The 13510-nt window shown below is 46.0% G+C and overlaps 1 protein-coding gene across 1 annotated transcript in view; it reads right to left on the bottom strand.

The window, feature by feature from the left end:
* Window positions 1–7332, bottom strand: part of GLIS1 (GLIS family zinc finger 1) — a 146938-nt gene extending 139606 nt beyond the window's left edge. The window contains exon 1 of the mRNA XM_073563633.1: window positions 7242–7332. Within this exon, the coding sequence (XP_073419734.1) occupies window positions 7242–7275 (34 nt within the window). The 5' untranslated portion in view covers window positions 7276–7332. The remainder of the gene's footprint in view (window positions 1–7241) is intronic.
* Between the last annotated feature and the right edge of the window lie 6178 nt (window positions 7333–13510).

Here is a 13510-nt window from a genome sequence, read left to right as displayed (position 1 = left end):
GCTGTGTTAAAACATATGCATAGTGTTTAAGAATTGCTATTCAAGCAATTATCTGATAATAAAGGCCAAATTCAGAAATCCATGTATCACAGTCCGGGTACGGACCGAAATGCGTGGACTGGCCGTGGGTCTCCTGATCTAAGCTTCAAAGCCTCATAGGCCATTGTGGCCTCATAAGTGCATGTGACCAGTATGTGGATGTACTCAGACTGTGAAACATGGACCTCTGAGTTTGGCCCTAAGGCCGGGGTCACACTAACTGACGCAAAATATGGTCCGTAGTTTACATGCGTAATACGGATGAATGACCCCTAAATAGTGCTCCGTATGTCATCCGTAAGCAAGGTGTGGTTGCGTATTTTGCGCATGTCTGCAACCGTATGTAATCCGTATGACATCCGTATGGCGAGATTTTCTCGCTGCCTTGCAAAATGGACATATAATGGATCCCTATGACAGGGTTTCTAACAGAAACGAAATAATAGATATATACACATAGAATACATATATATATATATATATATATATATATATATATACATACATGTCATTGTGACAAACATATATATAGATTTATATTTCACAGAGTTCTTCATAGTAGAATAGCCGCTAATTAAATTGCCGGCTTCTATCAAATCATTCCCCAACCCGACATAAAATGACACATGGTTTACATTCAGTAAAGCATTTCATTTCATGTTTTTTAATATGTCCCTGACTAATAATTAGATGAGGGTTTGTGTGCAAAATTTGGGAGTTGTAGTTGTTATTTTAAGGGGTTAATTCGTTGTTAAAAAGTGCGTGGGCTTCCCATTGCCCTGTAGCGGTGGCGAATGGGTTAATCTAACAAAGGGTTAATGTCACCTATCAATCAAATGGTGACATTAACCCTTTGTTAGATTAACCCACTCGCCACCGCTATAGGGCAATGGGAAGCCCACGCATTTTTTTAACAACGAATTAACCGCTTAAAATAACAACTACAACTCCCAAATTTTGCACACAAACCCTCATCTAATTATTAGTCAAGGACATATAGCAAAACATGAAATGAAATGGTTTACTGATTGTAAACCATGTGTCATTTTATGTCGGGTTGGGGAATGATTTGATAGAAGCCGGCAATTTAATTAGCGGCTATTCTGCTATGAAGAACTCTGTGAAATATAAATATATATATATGTTTGTCACAATGACATGTATGTGTATATATATATATATATATATATATATATATGTATTCCATGTGTATATATCTATTCTTTCGTTTCTTTATTAAACCTGTCAGTGTGAGTTTACTGTATCGCGCACTGAATTGCCGGCTTTTCTAAAAGACACCTGGTGCGTATTTCTCGCAAGTCACATGTGTGGTCCGTGTGTAATGCGTACTTTTAGCGCACCCATAGACTTGCATTGGCGTATTACGGGCGTAGTACGCTGACAATCGCAGCATGCTGCGATTGGCACGGACCGTAAAATACAGATGAGAAATATACGGCTGTTGGGAGCAAACCCATAGAGAATAATTTGTCCGTGTGTAATGTGTGGTTTTAACGCCTCTCACTCGTCCGTATTCCTCGCCGGTGTGACCTCGGCCTAAGTCAAATTCTGGTTATCGCCACAATGTAGCAGTATAAAAAAAGGTGATAAAAAGACTAAGGCCTCATGCACATTACTGCATTACTTATCTGTGTTGTACATAGATGTAAAATGGCGCCTACACATCTATATTGCGCATAGGGCATCATGGCGACATGTGCCTCTGATTGTATACACATTTATACTGAACTATGCCATACTCGAGGCATGTTTTATTATTGGGGTAGATTCACCAAGAATCTTCCTAGTGGAGAAAATGATGCCTCATGGAGGCAACATACTATAGCAATGGTGCCCCAAGGCCCGGGTACAGATCTTTGCCTGGTGCAAGATTCCTTACCTTTATAAGCTATTAACCTCTTCCCGTTGAAGCCACATTTTTTTATTTTGCATTTTTTTTTTTATCTTTTCCCATCTCTTATGCCAAGGGCCATAGCCCTATGTAGCTTTGAATGACACCAATTGTTTTTTACATAAATATAATGTAGTAAAAAAAAACATCAGGGAAAAAAGTACATGGACTGTGAAATGGTGATAAAAAAATCTACCTTTTTTTATAGATTTTAATGGTTAAAAAAATGAACTTTGTAAAAAAGAAAAATGGTGTTTGTTGCCATTTTCTGATTTTTTTAAATTTTTCCATTGATGAAGCCATGTGAGAAAATGTGTGGTGAGCTGTAGTTTTTATAGGTATGATTTAGGGGTACATATATATATGATGTTTTGATTGCTTTTACACCATTTTTATGCAGGTATGGCATCAGAAAAAATGGCAAGTCTAACTTTCTTTATGGCATTTACTATATGGGTTGAATAATTTTAGATTTTGATAAATAGTACTTCGCAGTGATATCAATAACATTATTTAAAAAAATAAGAACATAAAATATATATATGCATATGTGTGTGTATATACTTTATATATATACATTAAATTTGTTTTTGTACTGGAAGAAGGAAGTTATTTAAACTTCGTTTGCTTTTTTTTTACAAATCTCTTTTTTATTTTTTTGGAGTACAAAGATGGTGGTGGCTTTAAGTAGACAACTCATTGGTACCATAGATCGCAAACTGGCATGCCAATGGGATTACCACCACTTACATGCCACATGCTAGAGATTGACAGTGGCATCTAAGTGGTTAAATGGCAGTACTCAGCGCTGGCTCCAGTCGCTGCTGTCAAAGACAGGTACTGGATTTGTAACAGAGCCAACAGCAACTATTTATGGAGCGGGCTCAGCTCCTGAGACGCCAACTTTATGCACCCAAATCCGATATGCACTGTATATGTATGGCGGATGTTGGGAAGGGGTTAAAAAGCATTAACTTATAAAGTGGAAATTATTCTTGTACAGAATGCTATAGATTGAGCAAATTTAGAGGAATCTGGGACCCTGGCCATTAGAGGTCATGGACACTTACCAACCACTTTAGCCACGATACACTTCATTTAGACCAATTAAATGTATTTGAGAAGCACTTACTTATTTTTTTCAGGTACATAAATTTTAAGGAATGTCAAAAACCCATGGAACAAGGGTTTATTTTAGCCATGGACTCTTAGGCACTGCAAGGCTGGTAACATCCGTGATTTTCACAGACCTATAGCCTTGTATGTGTAATCCTGATCTGCGATTCCGATCAAAAACGAACACGCGCCTATGAATTTTTTTTGCAGACACATGGTTCGCAAAAAAACCACGGACGCTTGTATAGCAGCGCAGACTTTGATGCGTATGTGTTCATTCTGCAAAAAAAAAAAAAGAAATAAAAATTACGTGATTCCCGGATGTCTGAATGTGGCTGTTTTTGGATTTTTTTTTTTTTCATTTTCTTTTTATGTTGCGCGTACTGTATTAATCTTACGATCATATACTCATTAATCTAAAAGATACAGAAAAAGTTACAGCATCTGGATTTAAGAAAAAAAAAATAATATTCAACATGTTTATTCACCTCTTGGACGTGATGTTTTAGATTTACAATCCAAGTTCTGTTTGTGTTTTTTTAGGTTTGCAGTTTTTTGGCTTTTTTTTTTTTTACATTTTTATTTCGTGCATAACTCACTTAAAAAAAAAAATAAAAAAAAATAGAGCGTGTCCTAACCTATTCTAAATCAGTGCGTTCTCTGAATGTACACATGAAACAGATTACCAATAAATTCAGCACGGCAACATCTGTATATATACACTGCGTCTGAGTGATGGTTTCCATTAGCAGACAGCACTGATACATCTTTATATTTCCTAGAGCTGAATTGTGGTTGTCATTTGACATAATAACCCATCGTGACATAGGAGAACTGTTATCTCCTGTTTTGCATGGGACTGCAGGGAAACTGACTGCAACTCAAAACAAACATCATATATCTGCGCAAATGCAATTCAAGGAGAATCCCCCTGGTTTTCTGACTTACCCTTCATACTGCTGCGTTGTAGTGTTACTGGTCCTGTAATAATATATGATCCCCACCCTAGTAGCAGGAAACTTCCATGTCTTGTGAGAGTACCCTCCTTTACCAGGTTCGAATGCACAACACATACGGAAGGGTCTGCAGATGGAAGGAGTAGGGACTGAAGGAGGACCCCTTTCATCATCATCAGAATTATACACACACCCCTCCACACCCAATAATGAGACTCTGGACCCCATTATTATATTGATGGAGGTTTCTCTGACTGCTGCTAAATATACAGAATATAGTATTCCATGTAAAATTTGAATAAAAAAAAATCAGGGACACTGTTGGTAGCATATGTCGTAGGAGTGCCAACAAGCTATTCTGGGTAATTAGACCCTAGGCTAGCAGTTCAGTGACATTTCGTATTGCTCCGATGGCATCCTAAATAAAACTACATTTAGGCTATGGGCCCACGTAGCGTTTTAAAACGCACAATGAAAACCGGACGCCTTCCCAGAAATCGCGTTTTTTTCCGCGCGATTTCACCACGATTTTGCTGCGATTTTCTCAAGCACTTTCCAAGCGATTTGAAGCATCGCTTGGAAAGTGATTGACAGGTTGGTCACACTCGTCAAACATAGTGTTTGACAAGTGTGAGCAGCTTTTTACTATTGAGGCCGCCTATGCGGCATCTATAGTAAAAGATAAAATGTTAAAAATGATTAAAAAAAATAAAAAATTGGGGTATATTTACCTTCCGACGTCCCGCGCTGCCATCCCGGGCCTCAGCGTTCCCAACGATGCCTTGCGAGACCTGTGATGACGTTGGTCTCGCGTTGCTATAGCGATCTCGCGAGACCGCTAGAGTCACGCGAGACTACGTCATCACAGGACCGTGCCGCAAGGCATTACTGGGAACGCTGAGGCCGGGATGGCAGCGCGGGACGTCGGAAAGTAAATATACCCCGATTTTTTATTTTTTATTCTTTTTTTTACAGGGGTATGGTACCCAGGGCCTGGAGGACAGTCTCCTCTCCTCCACACCGTGGGTACCAACCTCACATGAGACGCTTCACTTCGTGCATGGTGGGCATAGCCACATGCGGGAAGTAAGCGATTCTCATGCATTCCTATGGGTGCGGAATCGCGGCAATTCTTTGCGATTCCGCACAAAAGAATGACCATGCTGTGATTTTTTCCGCGATGCGATTCCGCCGCGGAAAAAAGCGCAGCATTAGCACAGCATGTGCGGAATGCCATAGGAATGCATGGGGTGCATCATGTACAAGATTTTTAAACGTTTTCGCGCCGAAAATCGCGGCAAAAACGCTTAAAAATCGCATCGTGGGCACACAGCCTAAAACACTACAAAAAAACAAATCCTAGTTAGTACATTTGCTGAAACAACATGTTTTGTTACTGACTTTTTTTGCATATAATATAAAATTGCGGCACCTTCCCTTTAAGCAAGTATCTTACTATTAAGTGCGCAGAGCTGCAATCAGGCCTTTGCGTCTCCATGGTAACAGACTACAAACAAACCCTGTGTAGTCAGATCCTGTAGTTACACTCTCTTTTTATCTGTCCACTATTTCTTGCTAACCTACAAATGGTGCATAGATGCAGCAGGAACATGGAAGTAGGGGTGCATTCACACTACAGTGCCTGAGATCTGATCAATGTGTCCGTTAGTCAAAGATCACAATGTCTTTATGTTATTTTGATTCATTGATTTGATCAAAATAACAGCAGCCCTGAATCCTATGGAAATTTTTCAGATGTCTGCTTTGGAATAGCATAGGCAGCTACTCTATTCTAAACCAAAAATGGAAACATTACTTTTTTTTTTATTTAGTGAATGGGGCAATGGATTCAAACAGAAAGCACTGAAGTCCAATTAGACTTGCTATGCTTTCTACAAGATGGCTACTCGATAGTAATGTAAAGAAAACAGAATAATATATATTATTTTAAATCACTTTTTTTAGTTAAATGTACTGTTTTAGATTTTTTTTTTCCGTATTACAATTTGTATTAAAAACTAAAATAGAAATCTTGCAATTACCGTATCACACCGACCAGAGGTTTTTTAGACTCCATCTTCATGTTTTTTGTTTTTTTTAGGAAATTTACACGCAGATTAGCAGCAATGAACATTTTACAATGACGTGTCTAATGAGCATGTGCAGAGATCATTGTGGAAGGAGAGGTAGCAGGGTCAGCTGTGACATGGCCTATTGTACTCGGCGGGTTCTGTATATCATCAGCTGTGATGTTATCTGTCATTGTATTCCTGGCTCTGATGATATGGAACCTGCTGAAAACTCTTATTCAAAAGACAGGAGGTAAAATTCTGAGACAGCCCAAGTCAGCAGTGTGAAAATCGCAAATTACTAATATAGCTTATTAATAAAGATGGAATGATGGTGGGATGAAAATAACAGCAATATTAGGCTCTATGCCTGCTGCTAGTAAAATATTTAGCCCCAATTCACCAGCTGGAGGGATACTTACTAGTGATGAGTGAACATGCTCGGGTGCTATCCGAGTGTCTTTGGAATGCTCGAAAAATATGATCGAGTCGCCGCGGCTGCATGTCTCACGACTGTTAGACCGATACAGGGAGTGTGTCTGCTTGTTAGGCAATCTGATGTATGGGCGGGGACTTGAACATATTTTTCGAGCATGCCGAAGTCACTCATTTAGCACCTTAGCATGCTCGGGCAACAGCTTATCCCAGCACGTTCGCTCATCACTAAAGGAGACCATAAAAGCCCCTATAAAATAGTTAGACGGCTTTCTACACAAGTCACTTTGCTCATTGCAAGATATCAATTGTATTAGCCATGAACTTATTTATTTCCCCTCCAAGAAGCTCAATGTTTGTTGTATGACATCTAGTCTTTGCAACTTTTCCATTGAGTTATGGCGTGCAGTTATTTTATATGACCGCACAAAAAGTTACACCAATGACATTTATTATAGATGTATCACATATGAAAAGTAGAGTGTATTGTGACTTTATATGTACTTTTTATACAAATGTGACAATATACTGCCCCGTACGACTCTACAGGACTGTGCAAGAGTAGGATACACTGGAAAACTGTGCCCTTACGATTGCTACCGTGCTGTGTATCATCAGACACAGGTCACATAATTGTAGTATTTCAGTTCTGATCCCTGTGCAGCTTTTAACCCATAGTCTCATGATGAATTAAAACAATACATAAAATCCTACCTTTGCTGTATAAAAGGCAGTTTGTTCCCGGCATTTCAATAATGGGTCATCCTCCTTCCTTCTCTACATCGTTCCTACTTATACATTCCCCTCTGTGTGCCCTGTATTTACAAAAACCCTAACAGTGCCCATACCATTTTTTTTAGAATACCTGCGCCCCCTAGTACACATCATGCAGTACTGCAAGACAACTACTCAATTTGCGGTTTGCACAAGGAGTTTTTGATGATGTAGATTTTCTGCACCCATTAAGTAAAATGGGCTACTTGCATTTTTTTCCCCAAAACATGGATTTTTGTGATAAACTCACCGTAAAATCCTTTTCTCCGAGACGCTCATTGAGGGACACAGGTACCGTGGGTGTATGCTTCTGCCGCCTGGAGGCTGACACTAAGTGAAAAAAAGAGATTAGCTCCTCCGCCGTATACACCCTCGCCCCTATTGCGGGTGGAAATCAGTTTAGTGCAAAAGCAGTAGGAGAACAACTAAATCAGCCTTAATGCAGGTAACAACATGTCCAGAAAAAAACCACCCTAATATGAAATAAAAAAGCATATTAATTAAACACGAGCCAACTGGCTAGCAGGGTGGGTGCTGTGTCCCCCAATGAGCGTCTCGGAGAAAAGGATTTTATGGTGAGTTTATCATAAAAATCCATGTTTCTCCTTCGCCTCATTGGGGAACACAGGTATTGTGGGATGTCCTAAAGCAGTCACTGAGTGGGAAGTTGACTCACCGATCCAAGCTACATGCACCTCCTGTCTAAAGGTGCGTCACTGCTGCTTGGAGAATCTTTCTACCCAGGCTCGCATCCGCTGACGCCTGAGTATGGATATTGTAATGTTTGGCAAATGTGTGCAGGCTGGACCAGGTCGCTGCCTTGAAAACCTGTTCCGTCGAAGCGCCCAAGAGGCGCCTACTGCCCGAGTGGAGTGTGCTTTGAACCCTGCTGGAACTGGCGCACCTCTCCTGAATAGTCAAACAAATCCATCTGGCAGCGAGTCCCTTCCCCTCGGGGAGCACGAACAGCGTCTGTCTGACGAAAGGGTGCCGTCCGTGACACGTACCTCCAGAGGGCTCTTACCAGGCACTAACGTGTGAAGAGCCTTTTCCACACGGTGTACCGGTGCTGGACAAAAGGAGGGCAAGACAATATCCTCATTAATGTGAAATGAGGAAACGACCTTCAGCAGAAAGGTAGGGGCTGGTCTGAGCACCACCTTATCCTTATGGAAAGTGAGAAATGGAGCTCGGCAGGATAGAGCTGCCAGCTCCGAGACCCGCCTGACAGAAGTTATAGCGACCAGGAACACCACCTTCCAGGAAAGGTACAACAAAGAGACATCTTGTAGCGGTTCAAATGGGGCTTCCTGCAAAACGCTTAGGACCAAGTTAAGGTCCCAGGCGTCCAGGGGCGCCCTATAGGGAGGTACCAAATGGGAGACTCCCTGGATGAAAGTCTTCACCTGCAAATTGGTAGCAATTCTGTGCTGGAGCAAAACGGATAATGCCGATATCTGTCTCCTGAGGGAGCTTGGGGCTGACCCTGAGTCTAGGCCAGACTGGAGAAAAACCAAGATGTTGGGGATAGAGAATCTTAGTGGAGAACAACCGCAGCCTCGACACCAAGAAAAGAAAACCTTCCAGGTGTGATGGTAAATACGTGCTGAGGCAGGCTTCCGGGCGCTAACCATTGTAGCAACCACCTCGCGCCCAAACCCCGCCTGGGTTAGAATCCAAGATTCAACGGCCATGCCGTTAAACACAGGGCCCCTGAGCTCGGGTGGAAGATCAGGCCCTGGGACAGTAGATCTGGGCGCTCTGGCAGTCGCCAAGGAACGTCGGTGAGCAGCTGCACTAAATCTGCGTACCACGCTTGACGGGGCCATTCTGGGGCCAGCAGAATTGCTGGAATCCCCTGTTTTTGTTAGGCGTCAGGTTCCTGCAGCGGCACAACAGGAATCCAGAGCCTCACATTCTGCGGTCTCCCATTCTCCATCGACCGCTCAGCAGCCCCGTCGTTCTCGACGCCCTGCCCAGGCCTGCTCTGTGGGTCTGGCTGTTGCTGCCACCTTTGGGTCAGCAATAGCAATGCAGACTGCTCAGCAGCAAACTGCTCCACAGGCTAAGTCCTTCCGTCGCTCCACTGAGCATGCTCACGAGACGACCTCCCATTGGAGATCAGGAGTCACATGCACAGGTCCTTCTCCAGATCTGATTGGTCCATCTCAGGGATCTGGAAGCTTCCGGAAGGTCCTGTCAATAAAAGGTTCACATGGCCGCTTGGCCATGCACTAGTATAGACTCTAGTTGCTAACTGTGTGAATGATGATGGATGTATGGACTTGCAAATGACTCATTAAGATTCCCCTCCCTCTGATATTACGAGTGTGTATAGGGAACTAGTGTCAGAGTTCTCCACGGCCGGGCAGTGGACTGCCGATATCACCGAGTGGTTCCTCTCGGCCCAATGAAGAACGTGCCCTACCTCGCGCATGGTTGCTCTGCTGCGGGTGCCCCCTTGATGATTTATGTAAGCCACCAACTGAATCCGGACGGGGCGGCCTGGTAGAAGGTGAGAAAATGTTGCAGAGCCCGCCGAATCACTCGTATCTCCAACAAGTTGATCAGGAGGCGTGCCTCCTGGGGCGACCATCATCCTTGGGTCGTGTGGTGGCGAAAAACCGCTCCCCAGCCGAGGAAGCTGGCATCGGTTGTGACCACCAACCAATGGTCTGGGGGAAATAGCTTCCCCCGAAGCAGGGAGGAAGTGGTTATCCACCACTCGAGTGACTGTCTGACCCGAGAGGACAACAGGCCCCGGTGATCGAGCGTGAATGGGTTCTTGTCCCAGGATGACAAGAGGGCATGCTGCAGGGGGCGAAGATGAAACTGGTCGAACGGTATCACTTCCATTGCCGCCACTATTTTTCCTAGAATCCTCATCCCGAACTGGATGGTATGAGGGACTGGTTGGCGAAGTGTCCGGACTCCCTGCCGGAGAGCTAGGGCTTTGTCCTGAGGGAGAATTACCAACCCTTGGAAGGTGTCGAAGATCATACCTAAAAAGGAAATCCTCAGAGCTGGAACAAGGAATGATTTCTTCACGCTGACCAACCACCCTAAGCGGGAAACAGTATATAGAGAGGTGTTGACACTTTCCTCGCATGCCCGAATTGAAGGGCCCTTGACCATGAGGTCGTCTAAGTAAGGTAAGATGACTATACCTCGGGAGTGCAAGATGGCCGTGACGACTGCCATGACCTTTGTGAACACTCTGGGGGCGGTGGCTAGCCCGAAGGGCAGCGCTGCGAACTGAAAATGTAGACCGTTGATGGCGAAGCGTAGAAATCTTTGATGCGGAGGGAAAATGGGGATATGTAGGTAGGCATCTTGGATACCCATAGAGGCCAAGTATTCCCCCTACCCCATGGCTGATATGACTGAACGGAGAGACTCCATCCGGAAATGTCTGACCCTGATGAATTTGTTCAGGAGCTTCAGGTCCAAAACAGGTCTGACAGTCCCGTCCTTTTCGGGGACAGCGAATAGGTTGGAATAGAAGCCATGGGCCTTTTCGTGTTCTGGCACGGGAAAAATGACTCCATTGTGCTGAAGCGATTTGATGGCTCCTAGCAAAGCCCTTGCCCGGGTATCCACCATGGGAAGACGGGAAAGAAAAAACCATCTTGGGGGGTACCTGACAAACTATCTTGTACTGAGGACACCAGCTCTCTTACCCTTGTGTCGTGTGCGACGGTGAGCCAGACGTGGAGAAACCAGAGTAGGCGGCCGCCCACCTTGCTGGTGTCGCTTGGCAAATGCCTCGAGTCATTTGGCTGAAGATCTCTGGGACCTGGACTGCTGAGTACGCATTCTCCCCAACGGGTTGGCTCTATATGAGACCTGTTGATCTCTATCCTGGTTGGGGCGACCTGAAGCGGCGGAATTGGCTGCTGTAGTCCACCCGGGGTTGCGAAAGGCCCGAAAACGTGCCTGAAACTGGCGATGAAACGGCGGCTTGACCTTTTGTTGAAGGAGAAAACCGCTCTTCCCCCCTGTGGAGTCAGAGATGAGCTGATTTAACTTCTCTCTGAATAGGCGGCCGCACTGATACGATAGAGAAGTCAAGGACTTCTTAGAGGTTGAATCGGCCCACGATGTCCTTAATTATAGAGCTCTCCTAATGGCAATTGCGCTTGCGGCAGCGAGTGCCGTGCAATTGGTCGCATCCCAAGATGCATTGATTAAGTAGTCCCCCGCCATAGCGGTCTAACACGCGATCTCTGATACTTCTGCAGGCAGGTCCCTATCCTGCAAGGCTTTGTTCAATGATTCTGACCAAGAAATCATGGCCTTGGCCACCCACGTTGCTGCGAACGAGGGAGAGAGTGCTGACCCTGATGCCTCAAATACTGAGTGAGCCAAGCTCTCTATGAGACGATCCGTGGGATCCTTAATAGAAGAACCACTAGGTACGGATAACAGGGTTTTAGAGGCCAAACGTGACACGGGTGGATCCACCGTTGGGGATTCCGTCCATTTTTTAAAGAGGTCCGGGGCAAACGGATACCTCGCTTCGAGCGCCTTCTGACCCGAGAAGCGTCTGTCCGGCCGCTCCCCGTCCTCGAACTCTGGGTGAGTGCAAAATACTCTATGTGGCTGGTTAACTCGCTTAAATGACACCTTATGGCCTGAAGCCAAGGTGGAATCATCCTCAATCCCCAAAGTCTGGTTGACGGCTTCGATGAGGCTGTCCACTGTTTCACGACACCCCGGAGTATCTAGGTCAAGGGGTTCGTCCGAGTCGATATCTGAGCTTTGCTCGCTATCGACTACTGGTGAAGGAGAGCGAGAAGCGGAACTCACGAATGCCGAGGCACCGGATGGACCGGGAGACGCCGTGTGGGTTTGTTTCCCCCGCGTCTGCCTGGAGTGAGGGCGGCCCCTGCAGGTTGGAAGTTCTTGTGAGGTAGAGGACCCCTCTAAGACAGGCGAGCCACTGTCCCTATCTGGGGTGCGAAGGGACTCGATTGCTCTCGTAAGCGATGCCATGGGCTGCGACAGTGATAGGGCCCACTCCAGGGGACTTGGCTCGGTCGCAGAGGAGGGCTCCTGGGCTCGTTTGGAATCGCAGGCTTCGCATAATCGCTTGCTCTGCGCCCGTGGAAAAGCGGCCCGACAAGAGATGCATGCAGCGTATAGAAACATGTGCGTCTTCACTTTTTTGGACATGCTGTATCTGCCAGGCATCAGCACTGCAGACCGCTGGGGGGAGCACTCCTCGCTTTTCCGTAGCGTGGCCTCTCGAGTTGGGGGGGAGCACTTACCCTGTGCCCCCATGTGTCCTGAAAGTGCCGGCGCGTTGCTCTAGCTCAAAGAAGCGCGCCACAGCTGCGGGGTGGGCCATCAAGCAAAAAGTTCTGGGGGCGGTACTTCCGGTTTGCGGCCTAGCGCTGATCTGAAGCCGGGGGCTTAATTTCTCCGGCGCCCGCCCAGGCCACGGGGGGGCGGGCCGCGGGAAGTGATGCGAAGGAGGCGGGACTTCCGCCCACGGCCTAGTGCCGGCCAAAGCCGCGGGCTCGATTTACAGCGCCTGCCAACGACGGGAGGGGCAGACGGACCCACCTCCCACGGAGTCCCAGGCCGAGATACATGGCTGTTCGTCAAGACCCGCCGCCGTGCACGACGGGGGTGTGTGTGTTATCATCAGTTGCTGCCGCTCTGACCCCCGAAGAAAAAGCTAAGGGCTCCAGCCCTGTGGACACTGCTGCAGGAGCCCTCCCCGGCCATCCCCCTCCGTAACGATGCTTCAGCTTCCCAGCTCAGGTAGAGGGGAGGCGGTCCACATATAGGACGGTGCAGGCACCCTAGCTCCATCCTTCCCTCCAGGGATGAGGAGGGACCATCCACCGCCGTCTAGCATTGGTGGTGCAGTGGGGGCCGAATGGACTATGCTTGTGCCTCTGTACAGCCTAGGGTTTCAATACCTTAGGGTGGGTCAGGGCTAAGTCCGGAATCATGTCCCACATTGCGGGAGAGGATACATGGAGGCGACACTCGCACGTGCTCGCCCGTTGATGGTTTGGGGAAATCAGACCCTTATGGTCCGTTGCCCCTGTATCATGCAAGTAAAGAAGAAAAAAGTCTGGGAAAAAAGACCAGACGTGTCACACGTTGCGGGAGAGGATACGTGGAGGCGACACTCGCACGTGCTCGCCCGTTGTTGGTTTGGGGAGATCGGCCCCTTTCAATAGGGCTCGTCGCCC

Source organism: Dendrobates tinctorius, unplaced genomic scaffold (genome assembly GCF_039654945.1).
Source record: "Dendrobates tinctorius isolate UK_male_01 unplaced genomic scaffold, ASM3965494v1 ptg000396l, whole genome shotgun sequence".
Lineage (NCBI taxonomy): Eukaryota > Metazoa > Chordata > Amphibia > Anura > Dendrobatidae > Dendrobates > Dendrobates tinctorius.
The sequence above is the reverse complement of the archived record's forward strand: the minus strand, read 5'-3'. Positions and strand labels throughout refer to the sequence as shown.